Raw genomic sequence first — 15058 nt, forward strand, 5'->3', positions numbered from 1 at the left:
TGCCGAGGCTTGCCAGATACTTTGATCATTGGGAGGCGACTATAAGAAGAAGATTACGACATCGAATCCAAAGCGGAGGAAACGCATGTTGAAGGAGCTCTCGTTGTTACGTTGATTATGTCCACGAGTGTGTGGAGCATTCGACTTCGGAGTCACCGACTCGATTGCTCTTACCCCCATCAAATGTACACCATCGTCAGATCAGACCGCATCGTTGTCCATGCAGGAACGGCACTACGGCTGCTTTAGTAGCCGTCAGACACCCGCTCGTAGCATGTTCATGGAGTCTTCCGCCCCAGTACATTACCACATTTCCATGAATTCGTCCAAGCTAGGGACGACCTGTCAGGTACGCATGAATCGCGTGAAGTATGCGGCCAAACGATCCACTTTAGCCTACCGGATCTATACGACCTTTTGGAAGAATGGGTTCCCCGTCGAAGAGGCCGCTCGTTGTATGCTAACATTGCAAGTAATCTCGTGGCGTGCAAACTAGACTATAGACTGAGAGCTAGTTCTGCTGGGCGCGGACGAGCCCAACTGTCCTCCGAGGAGCCTCAAACTGTATCAAGGGTCTGGCTGAGTTAGTACTTTGACGCAATGCAGGCGTACCCGATACCTTACGTCCCGTACACGTGGAGCCGAGTGCGAGGGCCCGTCGTTAGGTAGGCTTGTACTTAGCTTGCTTCCAACAATGGTACAGCACGGCGCGGCAGGGCGCGATTGCCATTGAATAACTCGATACCATGGCGAAAAGGGATCGAAACTTTCATGGAACACTGCTGTCTTGAGCCAGGTTCACGGATATGCTAATGCAGGCGGTATGTCGACATTGCCTTCTTTTTATAGCAAGCCAATAGATACAGTAGGTTTAGGATGCTGGCGATCCCTGGTAATCGTGAAGAATGTAGAGCAGTCAAACTCTACTGATGCGATAACCACGAAAATTCGCAAACAACGTGATCGTGAGGCGGTGTACTCCTATTTGGCTGTTGATGGATTGCTAATATATTCGATTGTTATTGCACCAAACATATCAGGAAACTAGTGGTGGCATAAGAAGAGACACTGCGAGCATTGTATGCATTAGACTGAAATATCAAAGACGCGAAAGGCGTTAAAGGCTGGAGACACCGTTTGGGGCTAGGTGAACCTTGCAGACACTCGCATCTTGTACCGCCTTACTTGTTACGCATTTCTTGATACTCACCCATCATGAAGTACAAAAAAAAAGGGCAAAAAAAAAGCCGAAATGCTCCTGCTCGAACTGAGTTCGTGACAGACTGACAACAGCGGGGACCTAGGAACACGAACATGTCCTGTCTAGCGTGCAAGCGGGCAAAGACTGAAGGCCATGATGAGAAGATTTCGGGCTCAACCAGCAGATCTCAGCTCTTCTTTGCATGCAATGCCACTGCTTAGGGTACTCTGTCTTGGAGTCGAATGTGTCTCTGTTCTACGCACTAGGAAATATGTAAAAAATATACGGATCTTCAAGCAACTGAACTACCAAAAGGCATATGTTGGAGAGACAAAGACAAGCAGTGTTGAACCTGGAAGAACCCCTTGGTCGCGCGTCGGCCAATGAGAGCGGGTATGACGTTTAGCGCGGGAGCTTGGCTGTGGTTCCCTTGCAACGTCTCGTCGCAAGCCGACATTGCGCAGCACCAACCGTACCCGCGAGCTCTATCACAACCAGCTGCATCTTCCATCTCGTCCCATCCGCCTCCGCCCCAGTCCGTTGCGCCAAGTCGTCAAAGTGCGGTTCCCACACCTCGCCGGTCAATCGTCCGCCATGGATTTCTCAGACATCTTGTGAGTCGAGCTCGAGCTGTGCGGAGCTGTCCCGAAGCTAGGCAGCAGCTTTCCACAGAGCCATTGGGACTTGGAAGTGTCGAGGATCATAGCTAACTGAGCTTGTAGTCGCATGGTGAATTTCGCCGTGGCCGTATTCGTGGTCCTCGGTGGTATCGCGAAGTTGTTCCCCTTCAACGACTTGTGAGTGTACCCGGCGCCTCCATCGGCAATCCAGTCCCGTCGCATCGCCTCTCCCCGTCGTACAACCGTGGCATGGCGTACTATATTTGGCGAGCACATCGTGGCAGGCGCATGTGGATCCGGAGAAGAGTGCAAGCTGTCGGTCGAAGGACACTCGCTAGCCTGGTCCATATGTGTCTGGGCCTGCGGTGGGCTCGAATACCATGCACGCGAATGTGCGCATTCGTGACGACGCACAAGCATCGTACGGACTGGGATTGCACCACCAGTCATGTCACTCGAAGATCGCAGAGCGAAGCACGCAACCAAATCAAATGGCCTAGGGAAGCGCTGACAGTTTGCGCAGCTCTCACATCATCCTCGGTGTATACCTGATCATATTCGGTCTTGGTAAGATCCAGCGTCCTTACGCAACCACATGCCGCTGACAAGCAACAGGAACTGCCCTCCTCGAGTTCCAGATTCCCCAGCAAGTGGCACGCTATGCCTCCTTCATGTTCTCTTTCCTCGGCCGCGGCATCTTCTACATCTTCATCGGCTCCGTCATTGTCGGTGAGCGCTGGTTCCGCATTGTGCCAGGCACTATCGTTGGCATAATCGGTGTGGGCTACGCTGCTCTGGAGTTCATTCCTTCTATTGAGCCCCCAGCGAACATGCGGTACGACTTCAACACACTTTGACAACGTGTCTTTCATGTTACTGACGATATTGCAGTGATGCTGACGCTGGCTGGGGCGCTGAACAAGTCTAAGTCCGCAGCTTGTGGACAGGAGGACGGCGGTCGAAGAGTCCTCATTCGTAGATCGCTTGCCCTGTCTAGGCTCGGTAAAAACCTCGTCGAGCGCTTATCATGTATTAAACCAAGTATTACATGTTGTGGACATGTCTGGCGTAGAAATGGTCTGCGGACCCTGACGGAAAGGGTTGGCTCTGTGCATTGTGTTGGATTTTCAAGGTTGGCTCGGTCATACCCAGGTTTTGGTTACATCGGTTGGGGAGGAGCTTTTCAGTCGGTGTATGATAGGTTATCTGATCTAAACGAGGCTGTAGTCGTCACACGTGTTCGCTTGTCTGTCTAGTGTCCGCAGTGCATGAAGCGAAGAGGCTACTAAGGCTTGCATTTCTACTAGTGTATCATGATGGGGCTCATTGCATTCCATGATAGGTCTACAGATCTAATGTGTTGTAGTTTGTATAGTTACAACAACGATAACGCCATTCTGGACGAGTTGTTTCGCCCCCCTTCGATTGGCGCAAGGCTGCGTGAGTGGCGTGCGGAGAGCAACCATTACAAATCGCTAGTGGTAGGCGAGACGGATCTGATCCGCCGACAGCTGGTCTATGGCGAGGCTCAAGTGGAGTCCAAGACTGATAGAGCCGATTTTTCCTTTTTCTTGCCGCCGAGCCCATGTGTCGGAGATAAGGGCATCCGACTTGCATTTGAATGCATGTACCTGAGGGTTGGTTGGCTCTGCATCCAAAGTTATGCAGGTGCGACGCACGCGTCGAGTGCTCTTTCGCCGTTCCTGAGCTTGTCTTATGGCTATGGCCGCCGTGGACGTGCTCTCAGGGTTGTCGCGCTAATCCTCGGCTTAGAATAGCAAAGTCTTGATTGGCCACCGCCGCCCATTCACCGCCTAAGAATTACAGCTTGTACCGCACCAGCACCGCCAGGCCAGTAGGCAACTTGCGCAGAATTATGACGACGGGGATCCCGAGCGCACATGATATCCTCCCTTGCTAGACCCATCATTCTTATAGTCGTTTGCCAGCCATCAGTGTGCCACACCTCCTAAAGGTTGCCCAGGTGTCTACAAAGGCCCGAAGACCCGCATATCACACCAAGTCACGTTAGCGCCTGCTCCAGATTGACCTTCACCCTGATCGGATATCAGATCTAGCCGATAGCAAAGTCCGAACACTTATTTGGATCGAGCAGCTCCAATTCCCGGGCTGTAGGAACCGATTCACCAAAACTAGGCAACAGTGTGTCACCACGGCCGTAAGCCCACTCTTCTCACACGCACACCCAGGGTCACCGAACACTGGCCTCATGGCACATCCTCCAGGGAGCGGGGGCACCTCTTTGGCTCCAACTCCGACACATCCACATCATCTATCGCGAGAAACGAGCAAGGACGAGCTAGAGATGGCCGAGAGTCTACGATTACTTAACCAGGCCCACGAGCACCACAGACCGAGGACAGAGACTCCGTCACAGGAGCAGCAGCAGATTCACAGCCAAGAAGATCAAAGACATGAGATTTATCATTCACTCGAGGATGCGGTGCCCATCTCAGAGCAACCGGCGAACCCGGCAGACTCGACATCTCTACAATTGCCCAACATGAGCTATGACGCATCCAACGCGCCTGTTGCCGGACAAGTCTGTAGGTACGTTGTCTGAAATTTTGCTGTGTACTTGCCACCAGTCAACAGTCGCCCGATTACAGTTGAAACCAGATCTGCAGAGAAGACGCTAACGGACCGAAGTAACTGCAAGACAACACAAACGCCGCTTTGGCGCCGATCACCAGCTGGAGAAACTGTGTGCAACGCATGTGGCTTGTACATGAAAGCGCGGAATCAATCACGTCCAGTGAATCTCAAACGCAACACTCAGACTCAGCCGATTATGCCCGTGCAGCAAAGCCCAACTCCGGGCTCTTGTGACGGCAACCGAACGACACCGGGGTCCCTTGCGGCTTCGCCCCGAGTCGCGACCTACGTTGCTGCAGACCAGATGACAGTCGGTACATGCCCTGGTGGAGGCCGATGTAATGGCACTGGCGGTCAACAAGGTTGCAGTGGCTGCCCAGCGTTCAATAACCGCGTGTCCAAAACTGCTAAATTTGCATTGGCCCAGGCAAATGCTGCATCGAGTGACGGAACAAACGGGGCAGACGCTGCATCCAGTGCAGCGGCAGCAGCAGCTTCTACAAGTGCTATTCCCGCATGTCAAAACTGCGCAACTACTATTACACCACTTTGGAGACGGGATGACGCTGGTCACATCATATGCAACGCCTGTGGTAAGTCTATATCTGTTAAAGGTACTGACGAACGGGATCATCGGCGATGACTAACTCCAATTCGCAGGACTCTACTACAAGCTGCATGGAACACATCGCCCCGTCGCAATGAAGAAGCAGGAGATCAAACGCCGGAAACGGGTCGTACCGGCTGGTGACACAGGCTCCCAAGCAGCGCCTTCTGTTGCCGACTACTCCCCACCGCAGCGTCCGTCCCAAACCCCAGCATTCGAGCATTCCGTTTCCCCAGACCCGTCGACGGCGTTAGAATCTCGAGAAGACTATACACCCGAACCTAGAGGACCAATTGCCGTTGATTTCACCCACTATTACGGTAACGCTTCGGCAACCTCAAATCCGGCCACTCTTATACCGAATACACAACCCAATGCACCATCGCCCCGCAAGCGCAGTCGAAGTGCTACCATGGATCCAGAAGAGACCGCCAACCCCATGCCTCATCGACCGAACGCCATCTCGTCGATATTGAACCCATCCCAAGCCGATGTGAACGCCAATATCGACCCGTCGCTATCTGTGCCACTACGTCCGAGTGCGGGTTCGTCACCTAATCCCGGAGTTTCGCAAGAAGAGAAGGCAGCTAGAAGGGAGAGACTGAAGAAAGAAGCGGAGGCTATGAGACAGGAACTAGAAAGGAGACAAAGAGAGTTAGACGAGCTGGAGAACGATTGAGGTGTTTGACAGTTGTCATTCGAAATGCAGCAGCAGAGCTGGGCACTGAGGTTTCGCGAAAAGCACTTGCGCCAAAAGCGGTCCCGTTCGTGTGATGGCATACACGCTTTCTTTATATGAACAAGGTCTGATGTATTAGAGGGTGTCTAACGACGTATGGGACCCGACTTTTCATTATCCCTATCGTCTAGTCATGGGTACAACGCGTTAGTCTGGCAGCGGAGGAATACTCTATCTTTTCACGACAGTTTCACGAATACCACAATCATCAAGACACTGGGCTCTGCATCGTAGCTTAGTCATACTGTTACTTCCTCGATTTATACATTGTTGAGGGCATACGCTTTATACGTACAGACTAACTCTACTAGTATTAATTGCCGTCCAATAAACGGCTTAAAAGTCAACAGCATCGAGATCTTGTACTGTTCGTATTGTTGCCTCGAAAATGAAGTCTTTCTTGCTGTCGGTTCCAATACTTGAGATTATATCCAACCTGATCGTGTCACAACGCGCTCTAGAAGTTACTCGAGTGCATGCTGATTCTCCGGCTCACCGCCTGATTCTTCTCAGACGTTAGCCTTGTCAAACCCGACTTGATAGTACCGCTTATCTACATATTACGGAGCAAAATAGAAGGATCACTCCTAACAATATCACTTTGACTGCCCGGGCAGCCACCCAACGGCAGCGCAAGCTCGATTTTGCCAACATGAAACTTCCTGAATCGGACGCTCATCAACTTCATATCAAGATTACATACGCTGCTTTCGCATTCACGTGGCAGTAGGTTATTATGAAGCTATGTACGTACACATGAGGTCAGTGTTACATAGGGCTCACGTTCGAACTTGAAACATTCTTAGACGTTGCAGCTTTAGGATGTGACTCGAGCGGCGTGATGGTACGAAACTATCTTAGTGTCACCAAGCTACAAGTCAGTGATGGACTGGCTGCTTCAGTCTGGACTGGTAAGTCATCGTTTGTTCTCAGACTCAGACTCTTCTCTTTGCTGATGATGGTAGCTAGAGCGGCCTCAGTGAACCACGAGAGTACCATAAGAGAAGTGGAACGACAAGCAGCACTCGCGATACTCAAGCAATTAGACCTGCATATGTGTGGCTTCTCCATGGACTTTAGCCAAACATACCGCATAAGCAAATATCGGCCCTTCTACGATCTACGCTTACGGAATCTCGTGTCCATCGCTATCTCGCCTCCAGCTCTTATCGTGCACAATTGCGATCTTCAGATTCGCTAGCGAGATGATCGGAGAGATAATACCGTTCCCTCTCTCCATCGTAGTGATAGTACCGACGGGCCGTGCCGTACGAAACAATGAGAAAATCAGCATATGCGTCGATCGTTTCCGAGAACAGCGGATGATAGCTTTAGTGACTAATAATGGCAACGTTTCTTTTTGGTGCTAGAGTTACGAAAAAGCTATCGTGTCTCCGGAAGTCGAGGATGGTGAGGTCAATGGCGTATGCGGACGGAAGTTCCCGAGTGTGCAAGATAGATGCGAATCGAAAGCTGGGTGTTGCCAGTGTAGAAGCATGTCCAGTTCGAAAGAATGTGCGAAACTATTCATTACTTATATTAAAACGCGATGCTGCAGTTATGCGTCCAAAAGGTAGAAGTGTGGGGTGAATATGCGCGATATAACAAAGAGGAAGGAGGAGAAGACGTCATACCCAAAGAACGAGAACACGACGACGACGAAACCGGCCAGCACAGACAGGTCGAGCTAATGCGTAAAGCACTTCCACCACGATCCGTCAGCATCGTACTTTTTGGTACGCATCTTACCACCGCGCCGCAAGTCTCTGTCTATTGGCTGGCGTTCAGCACCGCGTTTCGACCTACAATCCACGCTCTGGAGCGGCAATTGCCCGAAGCAGCAGTAAACCAGGGACTTTGGATCTCGATACCAAAGTGTGAGATCGAGGATCGTGAGTTTGGGTCGTGAAGCGACGGCTCTACATGATGCCGTTCCAATCACGTCCGAAGCTGGGGTGTCGACTGGTGTGGAATCGACGATGAAGACAAAGCACTTGGTAGTAGCGCTGGGGGTCCGAGTCACGCTGCACCACGGATGGATGTTGATGTGGTGCATTATGAAGATGTATATTGAGGTATTCCGGCTGTTGACTTGGTAGACTGACTGCGTCGCCCTTTTCAAGCTCTTTCATCGCGTTCATGGCGGGGAAGTTGCGATGTACGGGACGTTCAATGTGGTTCCCGCACTAGGCCTGTCAATCCGCTAACGTCAGGGTCTAGATCCCTCCGCTGAGTGCCGATCTGTGCGATATATATATGTAAGACGCTCACCTCCTCGGCGTACCTTTTACAGTTGCATCAGCTGCGCGTCATGCTGTCGCATTATTAGCTAAGGTTGCAGGGCCGGCCTGCGGGAGCTGCCACATGGGAACATGTGTGCAGGTACGGGCCGGTAACGATAGTTTAGCGCGCGTGGACCGACAGCCTTATTTTGAGATTCGGCTGCAGTGAGGCCGTGTTGGTGGAGATTCTGTGATGGACATTTTGACAGCAGGCTGTGTTGTGGGAGGTTCGTAATATACCCGATGCCCCAATAGCTAGCGATACAAATTAAATGAGTCTGATGATGCTGAACTTCAGGGTAGGAGCAAGAGTTTGCGATCCTGATGCAAATGGTATAGAGTCACTATGGGCTTTTCTTTACAGGATCTCAATTTCCTTCATCTCTGGCACACGCATGGTGATTGATACGCGACATAGCTCGTAACTGCTCTGACGAGATGGAGCCCAGCCTGATTTCTGCTTACATGGTCCAGCTCCGTGTGAACTACGAAAGGAGACATTCATTGGAACCTGTGCATAAGCGAGCTATTGTGGGCATCCCGATATCGATCATCCGCCATGCAGTTTGCGCACGGATGGGGAAAGAAACGTATGAACCTAGGGCCCGAGGCACTCCACAGCTCGTCTACTGACAATCAATCACTGTCCGTCGAACGAACAGTTTTCCCAAATGTATAGCGAAAGCCGTGGGTTGAGTGTTTGCTACGAAGATCAGCGTACTACAGGGATAATGAAGTGGCCACATGAGTGGCTTTCCACCCGCAACAAGGCGCATGCAACGGCGTTGGAACGCTTAGGTGCATATAGCAGCGAGTGAAGCTGCAGCCGAACTGGTGTACAGCGAACTGGCCGAACAAGGTCATCATCCGTGCCGATGCGGGCAGGGCGTACTTCCCGTTTGGGTACATTTTGGGAATAGCCTAAACAGCGGCGGGTGTAAATAACTGCTGAATATCCACATTGTCGGGCCGCACCTTGATTGCAGTTGGACAGGAGAGAAAATATTTGTCAAGAAGGACCGCAAAGTGGTCAAGTGAAGCGAACCGATCTCCAGGACGTGAAGGTTGAGTTGACGTACTGGGCACGTGCCACACGTGTTGCGGATGCGGCAAGAACGGCGCATCGGGTTCTGGGAAGCAGCCCCAACCTAGTGTTTCACGAAATCATGGCGATCTGCGAGTTCTGGTGTTCGCCCGGAGAAAAGCTCCTGGGTCAGTCGGCCCTAATCCAGTCACTATCGCGTCGCTTTTGAGACACGCGTGTGCATTGCCGATGCCCACTTGCCTCTCTCCTGATCGACTTCCCCTCTTTCAGTCGGGGTGTAGGCCCTGAAACGGCCGTGCAGGGATAGCGCCATCTCTGTGATAATGTACATCCAATGGCGACGCCCGGGCAAGGCTCGCGAGTCGAAACACCACGCGCTTGTGGCTCCAAGCGGATGATCACTGCGATTGCATCGCCGCTGGTCGCCGAGGGATGTGAATGCACCGCCAGCAGCAGTCGCCATGCAACGTGAGCTGGCAATCTGGATCAAAGGTGTTCGTGCGGGGTGCGACAGCACGTCAAGACGTGCATGAGGGTTGTATTTTGCCGCCATGCTGCAGCGAACGGGTAGTGTTGTGAGCAGAAGACGAGGCTGAGTGGTGAGCAGAAGACGAGGCTGAGTGGTGATGCGAGTAGAGATGAATTATGTTCATAGAAGGTAGGTAAAGTTAAACGACCCTAAAAGCTGTCAAAAAAATAATGAAATCTTTTGACTCCCCGAAGCGTGCTGCATGGTGCCTCGCATGGCATGCCGACAGGAGGGAATACAGTGTACCGATCAAAATGCCATAAAGAAATCGGTCTAGATAGATGAACGCGAACACGAAGAGCGCCACCAGATAAGAAAGACGGAGTCGATACCAGTAGTAGAAGTAGGGTGTTCGGAGGCGCATCCAGCAGACGTGAATCCGTTAGCCCGTAATGCGAACCCTAAGTGACAGTATCGAAAAGAAGAGGTGTTTGAACGACAGGCCTTCGTAGGCGAAGGTGAGCTGACAGTACGTAACAGTAGCATCGCGTGTTTTCTTCTGCTGGCCCAAGCAGCACCGCCAATGGCCAGGGCGGTCGACCGAACCCAGCGGTGTAGGTATCTCTCCACAACAAGAATCATGGCTTCCATCTCCTTACATGACTGTGCATCCACAGCAGCCCTTCTTCTCGGCCTGGTCATCGGTGTCAAATGTCTGCTTTGTGGGGCCATTTCCGTTTGAGCCAGGGGCACCTGTGTAGGAGGACATTTCCTTGTTGTATCTGCGGATCTCGCGTACGATGTCGTAGAAGGCGTTGTCAACGTTGATGCGGGACTTGGCCGATGTCTCGATGAATTTGCAGCCAAAGTTGCGCGCCAGAGTCTGGCCCTCTGTGCAAGGGTCAGCACGTGCGGGTGGTCAGGGATGGGATGCAAACGTACCTTGTGTCGAGACCTGCCTCTCGCCGTCGAGATCGCACTTGTTGCCAACAACGATCATAGGGAAGTAGTCCTTGTCCTTTACTCTCAGGATCTGTTGCTGGAATGTCATAATCTCCTCGAAGCTCTGCCTGTCGGTTATCGAGTAGACGAGCAGGAAGCCCTCTCCTGTGCGCATGTACTGCTCGCGCATGGCCGAGTACTCCTCCTGACCGGCTGTGTCGAGCACATCGAGCAGCGCAACCTCGTCGTCGATGACGCACTGCTTGCGGTACGAGTCTGGCGCTGTTAGCTTGCTTTTGCGCATGACGCGGCGGATCGTAATAGCTCACCCTCGATGGTCGGGTCGTACTCGTCTACGAAGTGGCTCTGGATCAGCTGGATAGTCAAACACGACTTTCCGACTCCACCGCCGCCGACGACTACCAGCTTGTACTCTCGGAGAAACTGGCGCGGGTTAGCAGGGGCGCGTGCGGCGCGGGCGGTGCTGGGCGCCTACCTTTGATGCCATTGTGAATGTGAGGGAGGTGCCGGACGGTTAGAGGTCGCGGGCGATGAATTAGGGTATAGGGTATAGGTCTAGTAGAGTAGAGCAGAGCAGAAGAGAAGAGGGAGGCTGTAGGGGCGGCGATCACGAGCGGCGGGAGTGGTGGCGATGCGACAGGCGTATCGGGGCTGTGACGGACGGTGGTGTTGAGGTCGTGGCCGGATTATCAGCAGCGAGGGAGATGGCCAGGAGAGTCGTCGCGGTAGAGGAAGACGGGAGAGACGAGCAGGATGATCTCGGTAGCAAAAACGACCCTCTAGCTCCGTCTGGGGCTTTGAAGGAACATGGGCTGCGCTACGCTGACTTCGCTGACTAGGACATGGGCGCGCGCGCGGCCAGAGCGCTAGCCTGCTAGCCCTGCCAACCAAAAAGGACGCCCGCCGCCGCTCCACCACACCACAAGGCGAGTGCTGCACGCGCGAGACAGGCTGCCAGGCGTTTGGCTGCACCGGGCTACCATTTGCTGCTGCATGCCTCTGCGCGCACGCCTGCCCACGTCCGCTGCCCTTCCGCTGCCCTTCACGCCGCGCCAAAACAAAGGCACCTAAAGCGGCGGCACATGTCTGCAGCGCACTGCATGGGCGCGCCTCCGACGCTTCCATGCGATCCCAGCGCCGACGCCCACATGCACGGACGCTGCCCACGAACCACTACTGTGCGCAAGGGATGGTTCGACATGATGCGAAGGGGGAGGCGGCCGCAAAAGACGTTGGCTGTCTAGCCGCACACCGCGTCGCTTTCGCGTTTGCATGTCTCCCGTGCATGTGACTGCCCGAATATGCGGGTGCCAGCCGTGAAGCACACTGATGCCCATGCCAGGAACCCTCAGGCTACGCCCACACGGAACCCTCCCAAGCGGGGTCGGCGGGTACCCTCTGCCACCATCCGCGACCATCGCCCCGAGCACCACGGTGACCGATGCCATCATGACATCCACCGCCCTCGACTCTGTTTGAGACGCAATCTCTGACCTCCATCTAGCCTCGCCCAGGGTCCAGCGTGGCTCGCGGCACAGCTGCTTCGACAAATCTTCGAGAAGCACCCTAGCCGTCGTCTAATCCCAACATCATCTTCACAGGCATTCTATTTTCACCAAAAGTCCCTGCGTCTAGACACTCAATATATACACTGTCGCTGCGGCACTACTCCCGCGGCTCACCCTCTACGAGTCCTTGTCAGACATGTCAGCGTCGTCCTCGCCTTCAACCGCTACGCGCCTCCCCTGAACCGCCTTTTCTACCTCAGGCACCAAACTTTCCATGAACTCGCGGTCGCGTCCGACTAGCGTTACCGTGTTGTGGTCCTTTCCCCACCTTGGGTAGCTTCCCACCTTGACCCCCTTCGGCTCTGCCTTGGCTGCGAGCTCGGTCAGATATCCAGCAACGGCACTCTCAGCCATCGGAGTCGAGATGAGGATCCGCAGCACGCCTTTGCCCTCCGGATCCGTCAGCCTAGGCAGGATGCGGGGCTTCAGCCCGTCCAGCATCGCTTCAAACAATCTAGGCACCCCGGGCAAAATATGGATGTTACCGTTCACAACGCTAACGGGAACCCAAAGCGACTCGCTGACAAAAACCACTTGATCTTCATCTGATTTAGAATCATCGATAGGCAGCTCCACCATGCGTTTCTTGGCCTTAAGCGCTGGAGACTCAACGTTCCAGTCAAAGTCGGGCTGAGACTTGTGCGGCTTCGACAGGCGCTTCATGCGCTGGAACGCTGCATCGTGTAACTTCAACGGCAAGCCGAAAGCCTTCGCTATCGACTGGTACGTGATGTCGTCGTGACTAGACGCCCATTAGCTCAGCGGCTGAGTAGTGTAGCGAACACGCTGCACTCACGTGGGACCAATTCCGCCGCTCGTCACAACCATGTCGTAATTCTTCGACATGCGTTGCACGGCTTCGATGATCTCGCCTTCGTCGTCAGCAATGACTTCGATGCGGCGCAGGTTGATGCCCAGTGAGAAGCAGAACTTGGCGAAGTAGGCCTGTGTGACATTAGTCGAGGTACCACGCCGTTGATGCGGCATAGTCTACCGAGTTCGTGTCGACTGTCTATGTTTCACGTCAGCTGTCAGAATTCCCAATCGATTTTCATCTACATACCTTCCCTCCAAGAACTTCATCGCCAATGATCAAACAACCCGCTGTGTGAATCAGACTCTTCTGTTGTGTCGAAGCCATGACTGATGACGTTATCGATGGACGGAACGAGGCGGCAGAACGATGAGCAAAGTTGGGGATAGGACGAGACAAGTGCCTGGCAACCTGATTCAGTCGTCCGAACATGGATCAAGACGAGTAACTCAGGGGGAAGAGGGTATGAGTAGCTAGGCGCATGAGAAGAAAAGCCTTCTAGAAAGGTGAGGGTGTATCGACTTGACGGTAGTGCATTAGCTAGCGCCATCCGTGACCTCAGGAACCCCCGCCCATAGACCCCGCTAACGAACGTATCCCGCCCGGCAGACTTCCTCAGCCCTACACCACCCCCGATCGTCCTCAAACGCCCGTTGCCAACCTAGGTCTGCTGCATCGTGCGAAATCATGGCAAGTGCCGCCATCACTTCGCTGCTACGCGCGTCATGCCGGGTCGTTCGCTAATACTTCGGCCCAGTCTTCCGAAGCACGACTATACACCTTCTCTGAAGAGACCAAGTCCAAGCTACGCAAGTTCCGCCTGGGCACCTCGCGCGCCAAAGATCCCCAGGCCGTTATCTGTTCGTATACCTAGGTCTGCTTTTGCCGCAGTCGTTCCTGCCACAGGCAGCCGCGGCCCTGCCCTTTACAATGGCGCTGACGCCCATGCGCGCCAGACGAAATCGATAAGAAGACGCTCGAAGTACGCCAGTCGGACGATGAGGTCTACACCGACGTACAGAGTCTCGCCGATGAGCTCCCAGACCACGCACCACGATTTGTGCTCTTGAGCTACCCGTTGACCCTCGTACGCCACACCCATCATACACAACGCAAGGAAGCTGAGACTTGATAGGACTCGGGACGGTTATCCGTGCCATACGTCATGCTATACTACCTGCCCATCACATGCAACAGCGAGGTGAAGATGCTGTACGCCGGCGCAAAAGAGCTCATGCGGAACACAAGTGAGGTGAACCGCATCATCGAGATCGACAGTGCCGAGGATTTGGAGGAGATTGAAGACAAGTTGAAGGAGCAGAAGTAAAACAGTACGAGATGACGATGCAATGAGAGAGGGTATAACACGACACATGAGCGCGCGCCGTTTGACTACACCGGCTATGAGGACAATACCACCACGATGTCGTATCCGCACCAGATACCGCACCGTGTTCGGTTCACACTAGCAATGCTTGGTATTGGTCCTTGTTCGTACATGCCGACTGGAGATACCTGCGCTCAATTCTTGCTTCCGTTTCTCACGTACAGTGTCATAACACATGTGGTAGCCGTTTCGGGCAATCTTGAACGATCACGATGTTGCTGCGTTACAGCTAACACTCGTATAGTCACGATACCAGAACATCGCTGTCAGATAGATGCGATTCTGCTTAAAGCAGCATCGACCAAATGCAAAGTGCGTGCCCTCGTCTAGGCGCACAATCAAGGCCTGTTATCGCATCGTCGGACCCTCACCAATTTGTAACACCTATCGTCTATCTGTACCAGCCGTGTCCAAATCCTTTCACGCCACACGAGGCACTACGATTGGTCGGCGCCCCCATTTTCCTAGAAAATTACATGTGGACCCCCACCAAGCTCAACCACGGCAGAAGACCAACAACGGCAAAAGAAAATCTCCGATGTGCACACCACGCTGTAATGTCTGCATGGGGAAGGTACGCTGACCCTTTTTCAACTTTCATATGTATGATTGCGGCACGTTCTCGTTTGTAGGGATGTTGACAAGTGTGCCCCCTGTCCCCGACTTTTGTGGAGACGGCTTGGTCTGTCGCTTGCGCCGTATACAGCGCTTCGTACCGAACCCTGCAACATCAAAACGTTGAAATAT

General features: G+C 53.3%; 5 protein-coding genes across 5 annotated transcripts; 3 read left to right on the forward strand and 2 right to left on the reverse strand.

Annotated features, from left to right (window-relative positions):
• Positions 1 to 2070: 2070 nt before the first annotated feature.
• J4E88_005269 (uncharacterized protein) lies at positions 2071 to 2678 on the forward strand (the record flags this gene model as incomplete). Its single annotated transcript, XM_049398909.1, has 3 exons — positions 2071 to 2075; positions 2345 to 2388; positions 2437 to 2678. The coding sequence occupies 3 exons, from the start codon at positions 2071 to 2073 to the stop codon at positions 2676 to 2678; spliced, it is 291 nt and encodes a 96-aa protein (XP_049255589.1).
• A 2460-nt stretch (positions 2679 to 5138) lies between these two features.
• SRE1 (sterol regulatory element binding protein, transcription factor Sre1) lies at positions 5139 to 5723 on the forward strand (the record flags this gene model as incomplete). The annotated part of the gene is made up of 1 exon (XM_049398910.1): positions 5139 to 5723. The coding sequence occupies one exon, from the start codon at positions 5139 to 5141 to the stop codon at positions 5721 to 5723; it is 585 nt and encodes a 194-aa protein (XP_049255590.1).
• A 4511-nt stretch (positions 5724 to 10234) lies between these two features.
• Positions 10235 to 11029, reverse strand: RAS1_1 (Ras GTPase; the record flags this gene model as incomplete). The annotated part of the gene is made up of 4 exons (XM_049398911.1): positions 10235 to 10470; positions 10522 to 10797; positions 10851 to 10965; positions 11018 to 11029. The coding sequence occupies 4 exons, from the start codon at positions 11027 to 11029 to the stop codon at positions 10235 to 10237; spliced, it is 639 nt and encodes a 212-aa protein (XP_049255591.1).
• Positions 11030 to 12227: 1198 nt separating this feature from the next.
• J4E88_005272 (uncharacterized protein) lies at positions 12228 to 13251 on the reverse strand (the record flags this gene model as incomplete). Its single annotated transcript, XM_049398912.1, has 4 exons — positions 12228 to 12852; positions 12907 to 13055; positions 13105 to 13122; positions 13174 to 13251. 4 exons carry the CDS (start codon positions 13249 to 13251, stop codon positions 12228 to 12230), a joined length of 870 nt encoding a protein of 289 aa, XP_049255592.1.
• A 398-nt stretch (positions 13252 to 13649) lies between these two features.
• On the forward strand, positions 13650 to 14251 carry J4E88_005273 (uncharacterized protein; the record flags this gene model as incomplete). The annotated part of the gene is made up of 4 exons (XM_049398913.1): positions 13650 to 13656; positions 13692 to 13784; positions 13881 to 14011; positions 14060 to 14251. The coding sequence occupies 4 exons, from the start codon at positions 13650 to 13652 to the stop codon at positions 14249 to 14251; spliced, it is 423 nt and encodes a 140-aa protein (XP_049255593.1).
• Between the last annotated feature and the right edge of the window lie 807 nt (positions 14252 to 15058).

This window comes from Alternaria novae-zelandiae, assembly GCF_023758075.1.
Source record: "Alternaria novae-zelandiae strain BMP 2774 chromosome Unknown scaffold_9, whole genome shotgun sequence".
Taxonomy (NCBI): domain Eukaryota; kingdom Fungi; phylum Ascomycota; class Dothideomycetes; order Pleosporales; family Pleosporaceae; genus Alternaria; species Alternaria novae-zelandiae.